This window comes from Pholcus phalangioides, unplaced genomic scaffold, assembly GCF_987345545.1.
Source record: "Pholcus phalangioides strain wild (caught in Gottingen) unplaced genomic scaffold, Ppha-v1.0 ptg000004l_1, whole genome shotgun sequence".
NCBI classification, from domain to species: Eukaryota; Metazoa; Arthropoda; class Arachnida; order Araneae; family Pholcidae; genus Pholcus; species Pholcus phalangioides.
This window is the reverse complement of record NW_028301597.1, coordinates 14,706,777-14,727,273: the sequence shown is the minus strand read 5'-3', so window position 1 is coordinate 14,727,273 and position 20,497 is coordinate 14,706,777. Positions and strand designations below refer to the sequence as shown.

General features: G+C 37.6%; 1 protein-coding gene across 1 annotated transcript in view; it reads left to right on the top strand.

Annotated features, from left to right (window-relative positions):
- Positions 1–20,497, top strand: part of LOC149086590 (cell adhesion molecule Dscam1-like) — a 236,354-nt gene that overhangs the window by 163,738 nt on the left and 52,119 nt on the right. The window contains exons 7-9 of the mRNA XM_089230963.1: positions 10,441–10,851; positions 10,945–11,106; positions 19,863–20,150. Coding sequence (XP_089087089.1) covers positions 10,441–10,851; positions 10,945–11,106; positions 19,863–20,150 — 861 coding nt within the window. The remainder of the gene's footprint in view (positions 1–10,440; positions 10,852–10,944; positions 11,107–19,862; positions 20,151–20,497) is intronic.

Sequence of the window (20,497 nt, the reverse complement as noted above, 5' to 3'; positions counted from 1 at the left end):
TGTTTGCCATTCAGTATTGGCTAATAAACACTCCATTTAATCACTTCACGTGCAAGCGTTTGGCAAGAAATCTATATTATTTTTATTTTACGAATCGGTGATAAATATGGTAACCTTGTTCCAACTTAACCGCACGTCAGAAAAACGAAGAAGGGGGAAAATATAAACGGAAGTAAGTATAATAGATAAGAGATTTTTTAGAGTCCTCTTTTCACCCTCAACCTTCCGCGTTCTCTTTCGCTCTTACATGTTTATAAGGGGCCGTTCAAGTATTACGTAAGCAAATTTTTAGCCATTTTTGACCACCCCCCCCCCTTGTCGGCAAAATTTCGTCGTCATCTCTGCCCCTCTGAATCCTAACTCATATTTTCATAAAGGGTGGTTGATGACATAAGCATTATCCAAACCCCCCCCCTCCTCCCTTGCCATCAAAACTCAGCAAATCGGAAACTCCCTCCCCCCCCCCATCGATGATGACATAATACTTGAACGGCCCCTAATAGAAAGATATGCTTTACAAAAAGGGCGAAAAGAGGATATCAAGAAATGTCGATCAATCAGTCTCTTATCAGTAATTTATAAACTCTTCACCAAAGTGCTGACATATAAGCTTGAATCCACACTGTACGCAAAAGAATAAGCAGGCTTTCGAAGTGAATTTAGTACGATGGATCACATCCAAACAGTCAGGGAACTCATAGAGAGACACAAGAAATTCATTGATTTTGAGAAAGCGTTTGAATCTGTCCTCACATCTGCTGTTGTTAAAGCTCTAGATGTAATTGGGATAGAGAAGACTTACATCAATACCATCAAGAAAATATATGACAAAGCAACTGGAACTATTTGTTTGGATAAAGGGAAAGCAAGTCTTGGAAAAGGAGTCCAATGGGGTGATACTATCTCACCGAAACTCCTTTTTTTTTTTTTCAAGCCGAGCACAACTCAGGTCTATCGCCATGGGCAATTTACTACCTAGTGAGTTGTGCCTCGCATTGCTCGCAAATGCAAGCCGATCAAACTCTTTGATAATAGCACTTACGAAGGTAAGTATTCAGGTGGGTATCAAAATGAATCTGCAAAAGAGTAAACTTATGTTCAACTCCTTGGCGTTGGAGAAGACGATCTTGCTCAACAACGCAGAAATAAAAGAAGTAGAAAGATATGTTTACCTGGGACAAGGAATTACCATGGACAACATAATCATTGATGAAATAAACAGAAGGATCAGGATCAGATGCAGCAATTTCGTCACTTTAATTCTGAAGAGCACATGCCATTATTCCTGAAAAAGAAAAGTGTTCAACCAGTGTGTGCTACCATCACTTTCTTTCTTTGAAACCGAGCACAACTCAGTTCTATCGCCATCTATGGGTGATTTACTACCTAGTGAGTTGTGCCGGAAGTGTAACTGTGTATGTACCTAACAGTCTGAGTGCGTGGGGAAAAAAATCTTCCGTAAGGTAATAGGGTTGCTATAAAGTTTCGCGATTGTGGAGGGAGAGGAAAGAAAACATAGAGAACTTGTTTGAACTTAAAATTATGTCCTGCTGGTAAATAGCTTAATAAAAACTCTAACAAAGATATGCTTCTATAGTAATTAAAATTACATAAGGTAATTTTACCTCGAAATTACTCAGACCCAGTACTCACAAACACAGAGGTTTTTTTCTCGCTGTAGATATTCTTTTGTAATCTCAGGGAGCTCAGTCTGACTTCAACAACAACAGCAAACATATAACCCTTGAAGTCAGCGCTGAACTCCCTTACGTTAAGAAAAGAATAGCTATAGCGAATAAAAACCACCTCCGTTGGTGCATACAAAGATCTTTCAGATCCTATAGAGGTTATAATATCTCTCAGGAAACATACACTTTGGAAATTTAAATTTATCAAATCCGACGTGATTTCTTTTTTCTTCCGTGCTGTTAGAAGTTTTTTTGGAGAAAAGACTAACTTGTGACAATCCTTTCTCAATGTTTGCACTTCTTTTTTTCATAAATGAATTAGTAAAAAGAAAAAGGTGTAGTACACAATTTTCACATAAAATTCAAATGTAACTAAGATAGAAGTTTTGTTCTTTATACACATACCACATTACCGCTGAGTGTAAGGAAGAATGCGGCCATCAGAAAAAAATGGAATGAGTTGGGAGACAAGAAACATGTTCCAAGATTACACTCCTTTTTCCACTCAATGTCGCGCTAGAGCTGTCCATGCTCACTGCAATACAAGTTTGTTTTTGTTAATTGCTTTTGAAAGTTTACTGTTTTAGGGTTTTGATTTGGTGTTTTGTGGTAGTGAAAGATAGCCGCTGTGGTGGTCGAATGGTCAAAGTGTCCAATTGGCATCGCGAGGATCTGGGTTCAAACCCCACCGTCGCCGCAGTGGTGGTCGGCTGAAGTTGGTTTTCTTCGGTTCCCAACTTCGAGGCGCAAATGCGAGCTGATCTCCCCGTTAAAAAGTCTTGCCGCAAAGAGCCACAGGCCTACAATGGTATAATTATTCATTCATTACACTTCACTCCCTATGAGTTGAGGAAAAACTCAAAGTTTAAAACATGGATTGCAGATGGCAGCACTACACATAACAAGCATTACACAGAAACAAACTTCACGAAAGGTACCAACATGTACCAATTCGTTAGAAGTTCCGCAGAAGAATATGGACGAGGTGCATGTCTGGTTTAGTAGTAGTAGTAGTGAAAGATAAAATATTTGGTTTTCTGCTTTTTTCCGGGCATGAATCCGATCTTCTAAAAGTCTCTCCCAGAGAGCAGACAGACTTCATCACGAACTGACGCAACATAAAAATTAAAGCATTTACTATATTTGCTTCAAAGTATGGAAGACAAATGACAGTACCAGCAGCACCACCTCGCATCGTGAGGATCCGGGTTCAAACCCCACCGTCACAACAGTGGTGGTCGGCTGAAGTTAGTTTTCTGTGGTTCCCAGGCAGGAATGGGAGCCGATCCCCTTTTTAAAAAGTCTCTACACAGAGAGCAACAGGCCTACACAACGGTACAATTATTCGATCATTACACTTCACTCATAGTTAGAAAAATTGATGGCAGATTGAAGCTCTACACATAACAAGCAGTACACAGAAACAAACTTCACATTAGGTTCTCAACACGTACATGCACATTCCAACATGTAAAAATTCGTTGGAACTTCGGCAGAGGAATGTGGACGAAGTGCATGTGTGGTTTAGTAGCAGTTGTACCAGCAAGAACACGAAACAAGCACAATTTTGATAACATAAATACGTTAGGGCCTCACATTCACTCAGAACACACGTTCTGGCTTGTGCCAATTCGTTAGAAATTCTGTAGAGGAATGTAGTAGGAACTACGGTAAGTAGTAGTTAAAGATAGTATTGTTACTAAATGCAAATCAGTTTTGTGTGTGAGTAGTGAGTTGTATTCAAGGTGTCAGAATCAAACAGTGATGATGCTGAACCTACACCTATGAAAAGAACACGCAATAAAGCAGGACATTTTAGAGAAACAAGCAAGACGCCAACAAAACTTCAAGATCTACAGGAGATTATTAGCTCCATACCCCAAATGAATACCGTGTTTGTTTCCGTTTTGGTTTTTTTTATTCAACAGCGCCTGTCCTAGCCAAAAACAGCTAATAACAATGATGACAATAATTTTGACTATATAGTTCAGTTGAAAAAATAAAGGTTTAAATTTATTTCTGTTAAGAAAGACTGATTTATTAAAATGTTTTGGTATCAACTTTTATGTATCAAAAGAATGACTTTTACATCATAAAAGCTTAAATATCTTGATTTTTTTTAACCCGCTAAAATTCAAGTTAACTTATTGTAACGAAACTAAAGTAAATCAAAGCACACTTAACTGAAATATTTTCATAAAAGTCTCCCATTTGTAATATATTTTGAGCGAGAGATATGTTGTTGTTTTTTTATAATTAGTTTTTGTAAAATAGTTTCGAGTTAAAAAAGAGACATATATTCTGTGACAATAAGTGTATATATATATATATATTGTTGCTTAAAGTTTTTCCCTTCACAAAGTACTTCGGTAAAAAGATGACAAAAATATAGAAAAGCGAAAAATTTCTTGGTAAAAAAATACAGTGTAGGGCAGCAGCATCGGCTGTGTCCCGAAAGTTAATACAATCTCAAATAAGAAGAGCGTGACAAAAACTCCCGGAATAATCAGTACGAACCAAAGAGACTAGTGGGCGGCCGCGTTCTACAAGCGAGAGAGAGAGAAGACGCTAGTGAACATCGCTATTACCACGTCTTTTGACATTGACAGATGCTTAGAAACCAACCCATCTCATTAAGGTGCTTCCAAACCGCATATATTAGGGATAAACGCGCGCAATACTTGCAAAACTGATTACATACATCAACTCCAGAAACTATCTGGAATTATTTATCAAAACAAATGCTGCTCATTGATTCGCACGAAAGGCACGTGGAGAATGGATGCTCCGAGAACCCAGAAAGGTATCCTTCCCACTCTGTTTCGAAAGGCCATAATTTACGACACGAATTCTGTTGCGTGGACGGGAAAAATATTTCCGTTATTGCATTTATTACTGGCACTGTAATTACGTCTATTTTAGAATCTGCAGGCAAATAAAAAGGTGTTTCACGCAGAAGGTTTTTAATATAATTTAATCACTCTATTCTTTTTATTTCTCACCTTGGAAGGAATAAAGATTTTTCTCTGTTGCGATTCTTCGCGACTGGGTGGTGTAATTTTTCAGTCGTGTTAGAAAAACAAAACACTTAAAAAAAAATTCTGAAATTCGCTGAAATAATAACAGTAATAATAGTATATAGACTCGGGGTTGCGTGACCAAAGACTATTATGAGCTACTTTTATCATTGGAAAATCATTAGTTCTCTCTTATTTGATGTCCAGAAACATATTTTCAGCCACAAAATTATTATTTTACGTCAATGGTCACCGTTAGAATGAAATGTTCATCTCTCTCGTGTTGCAAACGCGGAAATCGGAACCGTTTAATACGAAATGTTTTTCAAACTAAGGTAGGCGAGGAAAACGTGGTTGTGTAAAAGTGAATTCAGCTCTTTTATGTAATATCATTGTGATTCAACGGGAATGAAAACATATTTTCATTTCGATATAACGTGAATGTTCGATGGGACGATGGGAGTCGGTATGACGAACGTCGACTATATTTCACTCTTCTTGCACCTCGCTTTTTTGTTACAGTGCTATCTATATGCGAAACTTTAAATTTTTTTTACTCACCAAAAAACCATCCTTTATCACGACAAGCTGGTTACGGCGCTGTTTTCAAATGAAAAGCAACCGGGAATGTTTACGGAAAATTTGAAAAATATTAACTTTATCAGAAACAAAGATCAATGCGAATATTTTTCTAATAAAAGGTTTTGAAAAAAAAATCGATGAACTTCTAAAATTAGTCATTCATTTTGCGCTATTATCTCTGTACAGAGGGTGTCCTGTAAGTCCTAATTCGGCCTTTGGTGTGGGGAAGGGGTCATTTTGACCCCAGGCATTCTTCATCTTTGAGAAAGAAATGCATCTGAAGCATCTTATTTTCAGTACCTTTCAAGCTAGTTGTTTACATGTGTTTGACAAATTCCTGATATTATATTCTACTTTTTCTTCCCCATATATCGTTGATCAAAGTTTCCATGGGATCAAAATGATCCCACCTCACCATTTGCGTGAGACATTTTTTGGCTGACGGCCGTTATGTTGAGATCGAAATGTCGTATCGGAAGACCGCCAGTTTTCTCGATAAAAGTTTCAAATTAGTCGTGAAACATCGGATATCCGAGATGAGCATGAGAATAGTGTTGTTAGTGGATTGTACGTAAGATGTGTGTGATCAATATATCATAGTGTTGTTTATACAAGTACTGTTTCCGACTTAGAATAAGACTAATTTTGGTGATTGTGAAAATACAGTAAATATTATTTTAATTTGTAAATTTTATTTTCTGAGTGTATTTCAATCATATCTGTTCAGTTTTTTAATCATGAAAATTACGCTCAAAAATTTAATATATAATTTTGAAAAAATTCAAAAGACATGTATTCCTCCATTTTTTTAAAATATGTGTCTTAATAAAAGAAAATTTTTGGGAAAATATATATATAATTACAGAAACTTGAAAAATTATTTAGTGAACTAATTGGCGAATGAATGAAGTCATTTACAAAAACCCATTGCTTTTATTAATGAAGACTCGTTTTTGTTGATTTTTAAAAGGTATTAATACTTGTTGGGGTCAAAATGACCCTCACAACGCCAGTTACGCAGAGAATTTTCACAACGTCAGTTAAAGGTTAACTTTCGTCCTATAGTTATGGTCATGCAATCGAATATCGTTATAATGACATCCCGCGTTATAGCGACCATTCCATTACTACGATCGACCCAAATATTTTCATAAAACGACTATCATACGCGTTTTACTTCCTATATAACGACCCTCCCAATATAAGGTTCGTTTTCGAAGGGATGAATAGGGTCGTTATATCGAGCGTCGACTGTAATTTAAAAAAAAAATTCTCTCTCAAAATGCGTTCAAAAGTCCCTTGAACTAGTTTTGATAGTGGAAACACAATGTGTCATAAAATAAAAATCTAAATTTTTTAAATGGACCCTCTGTCCACCAACTTCCAGCAAAAAAATTGTTTCCCCTGTATCTTCTGATCCCGATAAAAAAAAATCCATGTTTCTAAGTGCGATATTTGCTGACATATTTGAATTCGAAAATCGTAGAAAATTCGGGAGGAAAAAACCATCAACACAGACATACAAAAAATGACTTTTTGGAAGCTTTATTAGTTTTGATAACTGATTTTTATACCATTTTCAGTGGCGATTCAAAAAATACAATCCATTTTTTTTTCTATCACGTAAGGCTTTTTCACAAAACGATTTTATATTTTGAGGGAAAGAAATTAAAATCCAAATATTTTGGAATTTTTCTTTTTATTATATATATCACCTCATACTTACATACTTCGCATATATATCCTAGATCTGTCATTATAATGATAGACCCTAAAATCAATTAAATATCTTTGGTATAATGTTTTACTATATCTATTCATAACGCACAATGTGATTTGTATGCTGCTTATGTATTAACATTGAAATTTAATTTTCACTTTCTCTAGAAAAGTAGAGCTCATCTGGCAAAACCAATGACAGATTCGGAATCAGCACCCAAAAATTACCATAAAATTTAATAGAATATCTTTACTATAAATTATTCACTTTATTTGTTTAAAACGCACCGTTTCAATGTGATTTGCATGCTGCCTATACATTTTATTTTATGCTACTGAAATTTACTTTTCAATAGAATGAGGGAACTTGTAAACATTTAATTAATTTACTTTAATTTTCACTTAGAAACATAGAATTTTTTTTATCGGTCTCATAAGAGACAAAAACTTTCTACTATGAAAGTTTGACCGTACAAAAATTTAGATTTTTTTATTCTACGACACATTGTGTTTTCACCATCAAAACTGGTGCAGAAGGATTTTTTGAACACATTTTGAGCATTTTTTAAATTATAATCATGCGTCGACGATGAACGGTTAATGAGATAAAGGCCAAATCAAGACACCCTGTCCACAGTAGGACACGCTCAACTTTTCATGTCACTTGCGCATGCGCATGGTTCACCGTACATAATTAGTTATTAGTTAAAATAATGTAATATACACACAGAAGATATTCTGTATTTCGTAGACTTCGTTGTCCATGTTTTTACTAAGTTTATTTGACCATAAATGTTTCCCGGTGATTAATGAAGAGGAAAAAAAGTAACGTCAGCAAAACTCAGACCCCCCCCCCCCCGTCAGCAAATTTTTGTCAGCACTCCCCCCTACCTATTAATGCGTATTGTAATCAGATGCGGACTCGGCGGGGAGGGGGGGTGCATGAGCCCCCTATGCCCCCCCCCCCCCGGATGATAAAACAAAAAAAAATTTTGATGCAAAGAATGTTTAAAAGCAAATTTAATATTTTTGAAGAAAATCCTTTATACGTTATTACATTATGATATTATTATTTTTGTTAACTTCAATGCTATTTGAAGGCTAAGAATACAAAATTTTTCTTTAAGAAATTCATTGCAACCCACCCGCTAAGCCAAAAATGCCAAACTTATGGTCCACGGGCCAAATGTGGCCCTCGAGGATATCTGATGTGGTCCGCCACCTGAAACCTAATTTTGGTGAAACTGAACTAATCGGCACATTTAAAGATCGCTTAAATAAGCAGCCCGGACACATTTCCAGCTCACGTAGGATCAGCGGGACATTTAGAGATCGCTAAAGTGGTTATATAGAGCAATGTTTCTTAACCGTCAGGCCCTGGCATCAGTAAAACCGGGCCGTGAGAGTGATTCATCGTTTAATTTTTCCCCATTCATTTCCCATTAGTCGTGCTTATCACCGGGCCTTCCACACAAAAAATAATACTCAACCGGGCCGCGAGTTTTCAAAGGTTGAGAACCACTGCTATAGAGGACTTTTCAATAGGAAGAATGTTAGTTCAAGTGCCCACAAACCAGGGCAAGGTTCTTTCCGTTTTTGGTACACCAAGTAAGATACCATTAATATCTGATATTTTTATAAAGCGGGGGTTGATGAGGTAAGCATTATTCAACCCCCCCCCCTTCCTTGTCATCAAAAGTCAGCAAACCCGAACCCCCCCCCCCCCCCAAACCAAGCTGACGTAATACTCGAATGACTCCTTATCAGCAATAACAAAGTTGAGAAGAGTGAGACTATTTTGTAGGAAATTAAAGACCAACAAAAAGCGTCGCATAGGATTTGCTTTCCATATAACTCTGATTTTCATTAATCTGATCTCATTAACAAAAAACAGGGGAAAATATTAGTTGCTGAATTTTTCACCCGTTTGTTCAAGAACTTTTTTGTGCGGAGTCACAAAATGTCTCCAGTTTTCCTTTCTCGGTGAATAAAGTTTTCTCCTATTTCATACCTCGATGTTTTTAGTAATGGTTTTCATTACAAAGCACAGAACAATCTTCCTGAAATCTAATTGTTCAACGTAATGTGTAACCTGAGAAGATTAAACTGTATTGACAGCATGTGTATATATGCCAAGACATTTACAGATAAATCTTGACGAATTTTCCACTCGGTTTCCAATCGGAAATTCATCTTATGTATCCATCTTATTTTAATGAAGAACACTCACAAACACGAGTCGCTATATACAAACAACTATCGAAGAAAAACATCGGCCGTTCTAATGAACGAAGAGCACATGACCTTTGAGAGATTAATCGATAAGCTTCTCCTTGCGTTTCGTATGCGAGAGCAGTTAAAATGCTCCATTTACCAAGATGTGTGTATATATATATACATACTGTGTATCCTATACGGTGTAAAATTTGCTCGGAAAGCAACCGATGGACGTGACCAAAACGGAGGAAACGTTATACGCGCGCAACTCTACTCCATTACCGATGGCGCCACGAATACACGAACAAATCTGAATGCCAGAATATTATTCAACGTCAAATGGAGGTAATTGCGAAATACGGCTTTACGTCTCCACCCCCATCTCTCCTGCGCTCTTTCCGGTCAGTATATATAGACCTGCCAGATGTTGAATTCCTTGCTTTGCATAAAGCGTTAGGTTTACAACCGAATCCCTGCAAATTATGACCCCAGTTCATGATGAATCACCGGATTCTTGATTTAGCGGGAGATGCAGCAGTGGCCAGCGGTCTGTCGTTATTCCAGATAAATTAGCTTCATTCCACGCCGTGCGGTGCTTACGAACCATTTAAACTATACCGTTCCCAAAGTTTTCAAGAGCAATCTTAGTAGTTCGAATCGAATGATCGACGAATCATTCACCGGTCATTCCTCCCAATCCAAAACTTTGGTAAATGAATTCCTGATTAAACATGAACAAAAATGCGTACATTGGTTTGTGTATTTACTTTTAAGAAGACATTTTATCCCTAAAATAAAAAGCAAGTTTTTCTTTCCAATAAAAAAAATGTTTTGATGAGTTTTTAAGGGTCTTAAAAGGGTCTTAAGAGTTTAAAAGGGTCAAGTAGTTTAAGTGAACTAAATTTCAAGTTTTTAGTAGTTGCCAAATGCTTAAAAAACTGTTCCAACGTAGGTACAAGTAGTCAATGCTCATTGGATAATACGAGGCACTGCTCACTGGCGCCACAATCCGCACACTTGACAACTAAACAGCGTGAAACGGCATCTGCACACATTTCAAAGTACTTGACGACTTAAAATTTAGATAACTACTAAACTACTTGGCGTGTAAACGGACGTTTACTTAGAAAAACATGTTATCAAGTACCAGTTTTTGTTGTTTATGAAGGACACTTTGTGTTATAGACTTAATGTTTGATTCACGTGAATATTTGCAGCCGATCCACCTGAGCTTTTATCAAAATTCGAAGAGCAAACGGCTAATCCCGGTCGTCCCGTGTCTCTGAGGTGTGTGGCAAAAGGTCACCCGTTGCCAAAGATCACTTGGTCGGCGGACGGCGAGTCTCTTCCGAGTTCGAGTCGGCTAAGACTTGGAGACTTTGTAACCCAAGACGGGGGAGTCGTACACAGTTTCCTCAATATCAGCGCAGTCGACGTAGAAGATGGAAGGAGCTACACTTGCAGAGCCGAGAGTGAATTCGGCAACGTGTTACACACTGCCAAACTCAACGTCCCGTCTCTACCGATCGGTAGACGTCACCAAAACAGAACAGCTCTGGTCGGACAAACGAGCACTTTGTTGTGTCCCGTGGCTGGATACCCACTGACCAACTTCGCTTGGGAGAAAGGTACTCACGTAAAAGCTGGACTTTTTAACTCATCTGTTATGCATTATCCTTGTTTTCCAAAACCTTTTATCAAAAATTGACTTTTTTTTTCAGATGGTGAGACTTTGCCAAATTCCCATCGACACGAACTGCTTCCAAGCGGTAAACTAGTTATACACTACGTTGAGAAAAGTACAGATGACGGAGTTTATTGGTGCACTGCGGGAAATGGCAGAGGCAAAGCAGCTAAGGGGAGGGTCGACGTCAACGTTGTTGGTGTGTATGCTAAAATCTAAAATACCTTTATTTGTCAGAGTTATATCTTAAATATATGTTTAAAAATGTATGGAGCAGAAAACCTCCAAAAATGTGAAAAGATGTTTTTGTTTTTTTTTCAGTTTATTTTTACTTTCTGAGTAGTATGGAAGAGCTGCGAGACACAAAAATATTTTCAACTAAAACAATCAATGGAATCAATGGTTTCATACGTGCTACATCACACTTGTGTTTGAATGCTTCGAAAAATTCCGTGTTAAACATGAGCAAACTCATTTCTAACCCAAATCAAACAACAACGTTTTTCAATACAATAATCGTTGTTTCTATAAATTATGTTATGTATTTTTAGTGTATGTGTTACTAGCTGTTACCCGCGACTTCGCTCGCACGGATTTGATAATCTAAAAATCACTCTGTGCTGATTTCCTCCGATATAACATTTCAACCCCTCATGATCCCCCTTGAGAGCTGAATTTCCAGAAATCTCATCTTAATGAGCCTCTATATTATAAAATGTAATACTGACCAAATTTCACATTTATAGCTTCAGTGGTTTTGGGCTCAGCTATAATTGCCTCATAATTGGTTGAATTTTGAAAAGTCCCTCCTAAGTGAGTCCCTACATTATACAAAATCCAAATACTGACTAAATTTCATATTTATAGCTTCCGCTATTTCTTCTCTGCATGGTTACTCTATATTCCGCTTTAAGCGAATCATATTCACCAGAAAGATGTCAAGTATCTTTTGACCCCCTTAAGGGTCGAATGTAGAAAACAAGTTCTTACTTTATCTTTACATGATGAAATGAAACTACTGACCAAATTTCGGCCAAAAGCGGCTGTTTCTGGTCAGCATGATTTGCCTATGTAACCTTTGAACCCCCCCCCTCCCTCCTTAGGGGCGAAATTGGAAATCACCCTTCTTACCGAGTCTTTACATTAGTCCTAGCAAAATAAGATAGAAGATATAAAAATAGCCTTGACCCCGGCAAAATTGTAACAGAAGCTTTGTAAATTGTTTCTTAATCAGAAATCATCACTAAACAATATATCCAAAATCAGACCGCAGGAACATTCCTTAGGCTGGGATTACACTATAAAAGTTTTCTAAAATACCTTTTATAAAACTTAAAAATCCTACCAATAAAGCCCATAGGTTTGTTTTCGAGCAAATGGAACCGATAAGCTTATTGGTTGAATTTTTCAAGTTTTATAAAATGACATTTATAAAACTTTTACAGTGTAACCCCGGTTTAAAAAACCGGATTTTAAAATCCTGTTTACGCGTGAAAGTTTAGGGATGCTAAAACGACTTTTTTTCCCTTCGTAGGGAAAAGAGAAAAAAAAAGATTTACACCCTATTGGTGGATTTTTGTGGTTTTTTGCTCTTTTCCCATAATCCTTTGTAATTTTCCCCTTTTTCCAAGGAAAAGAAACCGATTTTTCCCTATTGTGAAATGAAAAACCAATTTTTTCGTGTTAGGTTGTTTTTCAATATTCTTAAGTTTTTCCGAGATTTTTTGCGTATTTATAGCAACTAATTTCCTGCATATAATGAACAGTACTGATATTTGTGTGATTTGTTTACAAAAATCAGACAATGAAGCAGGCGTAAAGTTTCGCAAAATGAAAGACATGTATATATAAATGAAGCCAATGAGAGCCGTAAGAGAGATGCAACTGCTGGAATAAGTATTCATACTTTATGTTGGAAGACATGCACTGATAAAAAAAAGAGCATGGAAATTACAAAACAGAAGGATAGCCGAGAAAAAACACTAAGGAGAAAAGTATTCATTTACTATAGTCACTACAGGACGAGGTCTTTGTCCCGTTTTCACTACTTCACAAACGTAGGTCGTCCTATATGCGCGAACGAATACCTGAATGAAAATTATGGCATTTAAAGAAAAAAAAATGAAAAATGGAAATTAATTTAAGAAATAGCTCCGAAAGTAATGATAGTTTTGCCTAACTGACAATAAGAATTTGGATTTCATTAAAAATTCAATGATTGATAAAAAAAAATTAGAATCAGGCAGTAAAATAATTGAAAAATGATGAATAAAACAATCGAAAACCAATGAGAAAAATAGTTCCAGATATAATAATATTCAGAATTTGTGAAAGTTTTCAATACTTTTGGGATCCCCTGTCGATTCAGGGTCCTGAGCCACACACAGTGACATGAGATCCGGCGATGCAGTGGGTGCACAAGCACCCACGGAGTTGAATAAATAAATCTGGTTTGAGTGGCATTTTTTGGTCAGATATTCGTTCGCGCATATAAGACGACCTAGGCTTTTGCAGTAGTGAAAACTGAACAAAAACGTCGTCCTGGAGTAACTATAGTAAGCGAACACTTTTCCTTGGTGTTTTTTCTCGGCTAGGCTTCCGTTTTGTAATTTCAATGCTTCTTTTTATCAGGGTACATGTCTTCCAACATAAAGTATGAACACTTATTCCAGCATTTACAACTACATCGCTCTTACGGCTCCCATTGGCTTCATCTATACCATCTCCTTCATTTTACGAAACTTCACGTCTGCTTCATTGTCTGATTTTTGTTCATAAGGAGTGTTACGAAGAGGAAAAAAACAGTTTTCGTATCCCTAATCTTTCACGCGTAAACAGGATTTTAAAATCTGGTTTTAGGAATATTCCTGTGGTCTGATTTTGTCTGATTTTGGATATGTTGTTCGGTAATGATTTCTGATTAAGAAACAATTTACAAAGCATCTGTAGCAATTTTGCCGGGGTTCATCCACAAATTGCCTAGACTACATGATAAATTTGAACAATTGACCAAATTTCACATTTATAGCTTTGCGGTTTCGTCTCAGTCATGATTGCCTCATATAATAATAATATGGTCTTCACGTATTCCCAAGGGATCAGCATGATCCGTCCAGGGAATTTGTTAGTGTTAATCCATGCCCGAACCCAGACCTGCACAGTGAGAAGCTAGTTCCCTAACCACTCGACTGCCAGGCGGCAATGACACCTGGCTTATGGCGGCTTATGACACCTAGCTTATGGCGGCTTATGACACCTTTGAATCTCTTTATGACACCGTTAGAAGTCACATTTCTGAAAACCTCTTCTTAGTGAGCCCTTACATCATAATATAAAACTACAGACAAAATTTCATATTTATATAGCTTCAGCATTTTCGGCTCGGCGATGATGAATCAGTCAGTCAGGACATGTTATTTTCAATATATTGATGGATTATACTTTTATACGGGTGGTTCATGATACCGCTTAAAATCAATATTTATTCAAGTGATTGGTGTTAGGTACAATCTGCAGGAATTTTACTAAAAAGCAGTGGTTCTTAACCATTGGTCCACTAACCTCTTTGTGTCTTCGGAGAGGTTTCTTGGATTTCAGGAATTTGGATGAGAGGAAAACCTTATTATTCCTGCATTATTATCTACTGAATATTGCTATGGAAAAGTGTCTGTGGCCTTCATCTTATTGGCAGAGGCATTCGTCTAATTGGCAAAAAGAAAACATAAAAAGTTCCGTGGAGCTCCTGATTTAAAAAAAGTTAAAATAAAATAAAATTCAAAACTTCATGCATAGATGGCGTTGTGCCTATTCTATTTGGTGACGACTACAACTACTGACATCCAATGCACGTGAACGGAACTTAGGTTATCGAGTCCAGACGTGCTCTAAGGACACTACAACATCAATTTAGACTTCGATTCTTAGACCATGATTCATCATACTTTGTTGATTTATACGCTTGTAGTCGGACTTGATAACATAATTGCTATATATATATATATATATATATATATATATATATGCACTCATTTAATAGAACTCCGGATGCCCCCATCTTTCCGGAACGCTTCGATATCTCCTTGAGATGGCTAGCGGGGTGGGTCCGGTCCTTCAATATTCAACGTTTCTATTTGGTGAGCATAGAATATGATATATAGGATATGAATCATGCAAGTAATCAAGATTCTTCCGGAATCGATTATACCAAATACATGGATTGAAATTAAGTATAGTTTATGGCTCGAGCTAAAATGGTGTACACATAGAAATGTGGTAGTGGTAAACGAAAGGCTCAAAAAACACCTGAAACTGTTTAAGTAAAATTTCTGTTGTTTCGTTCATTGGTTCATTTTGAACTTTTTATACTTCAAATAAAAAATTTGGTAATTATAAGCGTTTTAATGCAAACCACATTCTTATGTTCTTCGATTGATTTCATATTTATTTTTGAAACGTGTCATCAACTTCTGGATCACCCCCATTTTTTTTCAATGCAAACATTGGGAGAACTTTTCAGTCGGATATTTGATTTTAATTTCCAATTTAAATCGTCATTTTCATTTCCTTTCTGCTCTCAAAGAGTAGGTAGAGGCGTTACTTCTCCCCACCAGAACCCCCCATCCTTCGTACCGTTAATGTAAACGTCGATATTTGTTCAATGATAATAAACTTTTCTTTTTTTCACCGGTTTTTGTCGTCTCTCTTCCATTTGCCCACTTCATTGGTTAGACCACAACAAGTTTTATGCTTTTTCCACGTCTCTCTTCTCTTCTTTGAAATGTTTTTCCTCCGTCTACCTAATCAACGAATAGATTTGTGAGATGCGACGAAACATTTGCAACAACAAACACATTCGCGCAGCCGAAAACCTTCCCAAATACCCCCGTTATTTTGCCAAATACCTCCCGACAAATCAGTATAATCGCATTTCTTTTTTATTTTATTTTATTATTTTTTTCGAGAATTCGCAACCAGTTGGAAACGAGATTTTGACTCGTGGGGGTAAAACAAGCCATTAGTGAAAATTCTATTTGCCGCGTAACATATGGTGCGATAATGCCTTTCTGAGTCTGAATAACAAATGGCGTGGAAGAGTGCAGGTTGTATATTCAGAGGGAAGTTGGAGGAGAGGGTTTCTGCCGCAATATTCCACCGAGAGAAAAGATTGCTTATGTTCTCTATGAATATTGTGACTGAAAAAAAGAATGATAATACATCGCGGTTACCTTTTTTATTTTCGAAATGAAAAAAAAAAATCGTGATTCGGAACCATATCGCATAAACAACGATACGGTTCAAGTCGGACATATTCCGAGTTGTTTCGAAAAAAGTTATTGAATTATCTTAGAAAAATTCCTGCACACCATCGAATGAACGTTCCGGTAACAAATCTTTTTTTTTCTTCGAATGATATGTTCAGTATGGTTTCATGATCGATAATAATGCCGTTAGTACCAAAGAAAATTTTCATAAATCATTGTATGTTCTTCCGTATGAATTATGTTGCCATTGAAATAAGAAATAACACAATTTTTTTTTGCAACTGTGTTATATTTTTTTTCTTTAGAAATCATTGGCGCTTTACAGGTTGAATATATATATGTGTGTATGTTTCTTTACCATTGAATCTCTATGAAGTGCTAGAAAGCAAACAAATGATGAATATTGTGTGGGGGAAAAAACTTTTAATTGTATGAGCTATAAAAAATATTATAGTATTTTTTATTTTCCGTGTTGGCAGACACGACAAACAAGCCCTATAGCCCCTATATATTCCCTGGTAAATTTATTCTTTTACATTCAGCATCCGCCGCAGATTTATGGTTTTCACGTCCTTCCCTTCAGTTCTTGTCTAATTTTCTTAACCACCCTTTCACAAAATTTGTCATTCATCCAAACTTGCCACCCTGTGGTATAGCCTACCCCCCACAGTATAAATATGCCTCTGATTTAAATACTTTCATAAATCAAGGAAAGAGGTTCTTTGCATATTATGCCGAAGTGAACTCGGAAAGAAAAGTCTATCAGTCTTCGTCCGGCATCAAACCTCGGTTCTTTTGCAATCCGGAGTAAGGAACGCAAGGCCATGTCTCCCACGGTGGTTAGTACGCTTGCCTACATTGCAAAAGGCAGTTCGACTCCTGGTGAAAACTGATATACTTTTCTTTCCGAGTTCTCCTCGACATTTTATCCAGAAAGTGTCTTTCCTTGATGTATTGTGGGCGGAGAGGGAAGTATCTCTCTCTTTACTATTACTCATACAAATTGCAGTGAAACTACAACTACTACGAACTGAACAGAACCATGGTCTCAACGCCGTCTCGTCCAGTGTTGTTTACCTGTGTACTTTCCGGCCGCGGTGTTTTCCGCTCCCCGTCCGACCGCTTTTCTTTCTATTTTATTATAGTGTTTGTCGCAGTAAATGTATATTATTTTCTACATAATGTCTGCTCGTTATAATCCAGTATACGGCTCCACCGGTTCTTCAGAATACAATACAAAAACAGACGCCACAACATGCAAATTGCCCAACGAGGCGGGTGGAAATTTGTTTTTTAAATCCATAAAAGAAGCAATAGAAAAAATCCCGCAAAAATATAGCCTAAATATAGCTAACCAATATTAATAAGTCAGAAATAATAACAAAACAACAAAAATACTCTGCCTATGATTGTCATTCAAACATGGATAGCTCCTCGATTACTCTCACCAAGCTTATCACATTTCCTCTTGAAGGTGTCTATCCTGGTCGAATTCAAGACATCAGAAGGTAAGCTATTCCGTGCATCTACAACCCTGTTAGAAAAGAATTCCATGCCACACAACAACTTGAAATTGTCCCTAAGGGAGCGAGCATAGTGCACGCTGGTTTCGGTTCTGTGAGTCGGCGCCGCTATGGATTAAAAAACTGGAAATACAGGTTTCTAACCAATCCGTGACTGCACCGACTCATAGGATCGAAAACCAGCGTGGACTGTATTCATATCCTTACCAACCAAAACTGGTGTCCCCGAGTCGACGCAGTCGAGTGACGGCGTAACGATATTCCATGATCCAACAAACCAATCCCATTGAAAATCTTCAATCCGCGACGCCTACTTTGCTCTAAAGAAAATATATTCAATGAATGAAGCCTCTCTTCGTAGCTAATGCCCCGAATACCCGTTAGTGCTGTAGTGTGTAGTGGCTCTTCTTTGCACCCTTTCAACCAAGTCTACATCTTTCTGAAGATAGGGTCTCCAAAACCTTAGGGCATACTCTAGGCCTTGATGAACTAAGCCTCGAAAAAGCGGAAGGGTGACGCTAGGAGAACGCGAAGAGGCCTTTTCACGAATCAAGTTGAGCATTCATTCTATTCGCTTTCTTTAACCACCACGGAACAATGTTCAGAAAACCCAAGCCGCTCGTGAATAGCCTGTGAGCCTAGATGTATTCAGAATAGCTTTACCATTCAACTCGTGAATGAAACGTGGGTTGTTCGGACCAAAATAAGTGACAATTTACTTGACCATGATAAAAATCATTATTTGCCCATATTGCAATTCCACTCAAGTTGGTCTGGAGCAACTCCCTGTCGCTGTTATTCCAGACTGTGCCCATTAATTTGTCATTCAATCGAGTTTATCGATGAAAAGTGAAAATAGCATGGGCCAAGGACACTTCCTTGAGGGACTTACCACACCTGTCCAATCGGAATCTGGCCGTTGACAATAATCCGCTGTGACCTATCCCGCAACCACGATTCTATTCGATTCAAAAAGTGGCCCTCAACACAAATCGCATGTAAACGCGTAAGAAGATTATCATATTCCTCCCAAGGTCAATTCGACCAATCCACCTCCTCGCAACGTCCCCGGTAACTTTGTTCCACGTCAGCACGAGATGAATGTGTGTGAAGGCCCCTCTCTCGGACGGTGAAGTGGAACGTGCCCAAGGCTAAAGCTCTGGTCGATCTGTAAACCATGGTAAACCATATTGGATGCATATCTTCCTAATCAGCCGGTGTGGTGATGTTGAAGATAACCATGATATAAAAACTGAGATAACAAGAGGGTTGATACCACTCCCACCCAGAACCTGCCTCCGCCCGTAATCCGACATAGGGATTTATTTCCCTTTTTGCCCTACCGGATCGGTACTGGGTAGGATGGCGGCATCACACAGTTCATCAAAATGCCTGTATGAACCCAGGAGCGGGACAGGGGTGTGTTGCTAGACTTAACATGTCAGACCCGATCGAATGCGTGTTTAAGGTCGACGTTTTCGCCTTTGCTCAAAGCCTTAGTCACATGATCATAGAAGTATGGATCATGTGGATAATAAAATGAGGTTATTTACACATGACTTGCCCTTTCTGAACCCATGCTAATTTTTCGCACAAAACATTATCATCTTCCATTCACTTTCAATTCACGAGTTGCCTTTAAATGATAATTTCCAGTATTTTAGGGACGGAGCTAGTCAAATTCACCGGATGATATTTTGAGACGGTTTATCTACAACCCTTTTTAAATCTAAGGAGTAAGGACGCTTCCTTGAAGGACTCTGCTTGTGACACCTGTCCAATCAGAAAATTACTCGTTGACCATAACCCACTTTGACCGATCCAACAGCTTCGATTTTATATTATTCAACAGGTTGAATCACGTTTCAGTCCCTTGAGACGATACCCTCAGCAGCAACACTACTCTTGTAAATATGTGCAATATAAAACTTGGGTGATTTTTCATCTCAAATAATAGAGTTTCAATGGTGATAGTTTCATCACCTAGAATCAGACAATGAAATGCAGGATAAAGCTAAGATTAGTTTTTTAGTTCATTTTCTTTAACCATTGATTCTCTAATCATTTCATTCATTGTCTAACTTCTGATTGTTTTATAGTATTTTAATCATCGAATAGATCGTGTGATTCTCACGAGTTTTTTTTCTTCTCTTTTTTATGTGTTTTTTAAGCCGGTCCAGTGATTGATCCTTTCTCGTTTCCGGAGAACTTGCGTGAAGGTCGGAGAACGAGCTTACAATGCATCGTCTCGGCTGGTGATCCTCCCATCGCTTTCAAGTGGATCAAGGATGGTCTGACCATTGTTCCTTCATCTCTAGATGTCAGCATAGAATACTACAATGAATTCACGTCCATGATATATTTCAAAAGTGCTGGAAAACAACACAATGGAAATTATACATGCATAGCTTCGAACCCGTATGCATCTGCGAATTTCACAGCGGCGATGGTGATAAACAGTAAGGCTAATTCTTCTTTTCTTCCCGATTAGAAACATCATTTTGCGTGCGATATGATTTGATAATCTTCATTCGTTTGGTCGCCATAGTGGTCGGCTGAAGTTTTCTGTGGTTCCCAACTTCGAGGCGCTAATGCGAGCCGATCTCCCCGTTAAAAAAGTCTCGCTGCAGAGAACAACAGGCCTACAACGATAAAATCTTCAAGCACTACACTTCACTCGTGATTAAAAAAGTTGATGGCAGGTGGCAGCACTATACATAAAAAGCATTACACAGAAACAAACTTTGCGTTAGGTTCACAACACACGCACAGTCCAACATGTACCAATTCGTTAGAAGTTCCTTAG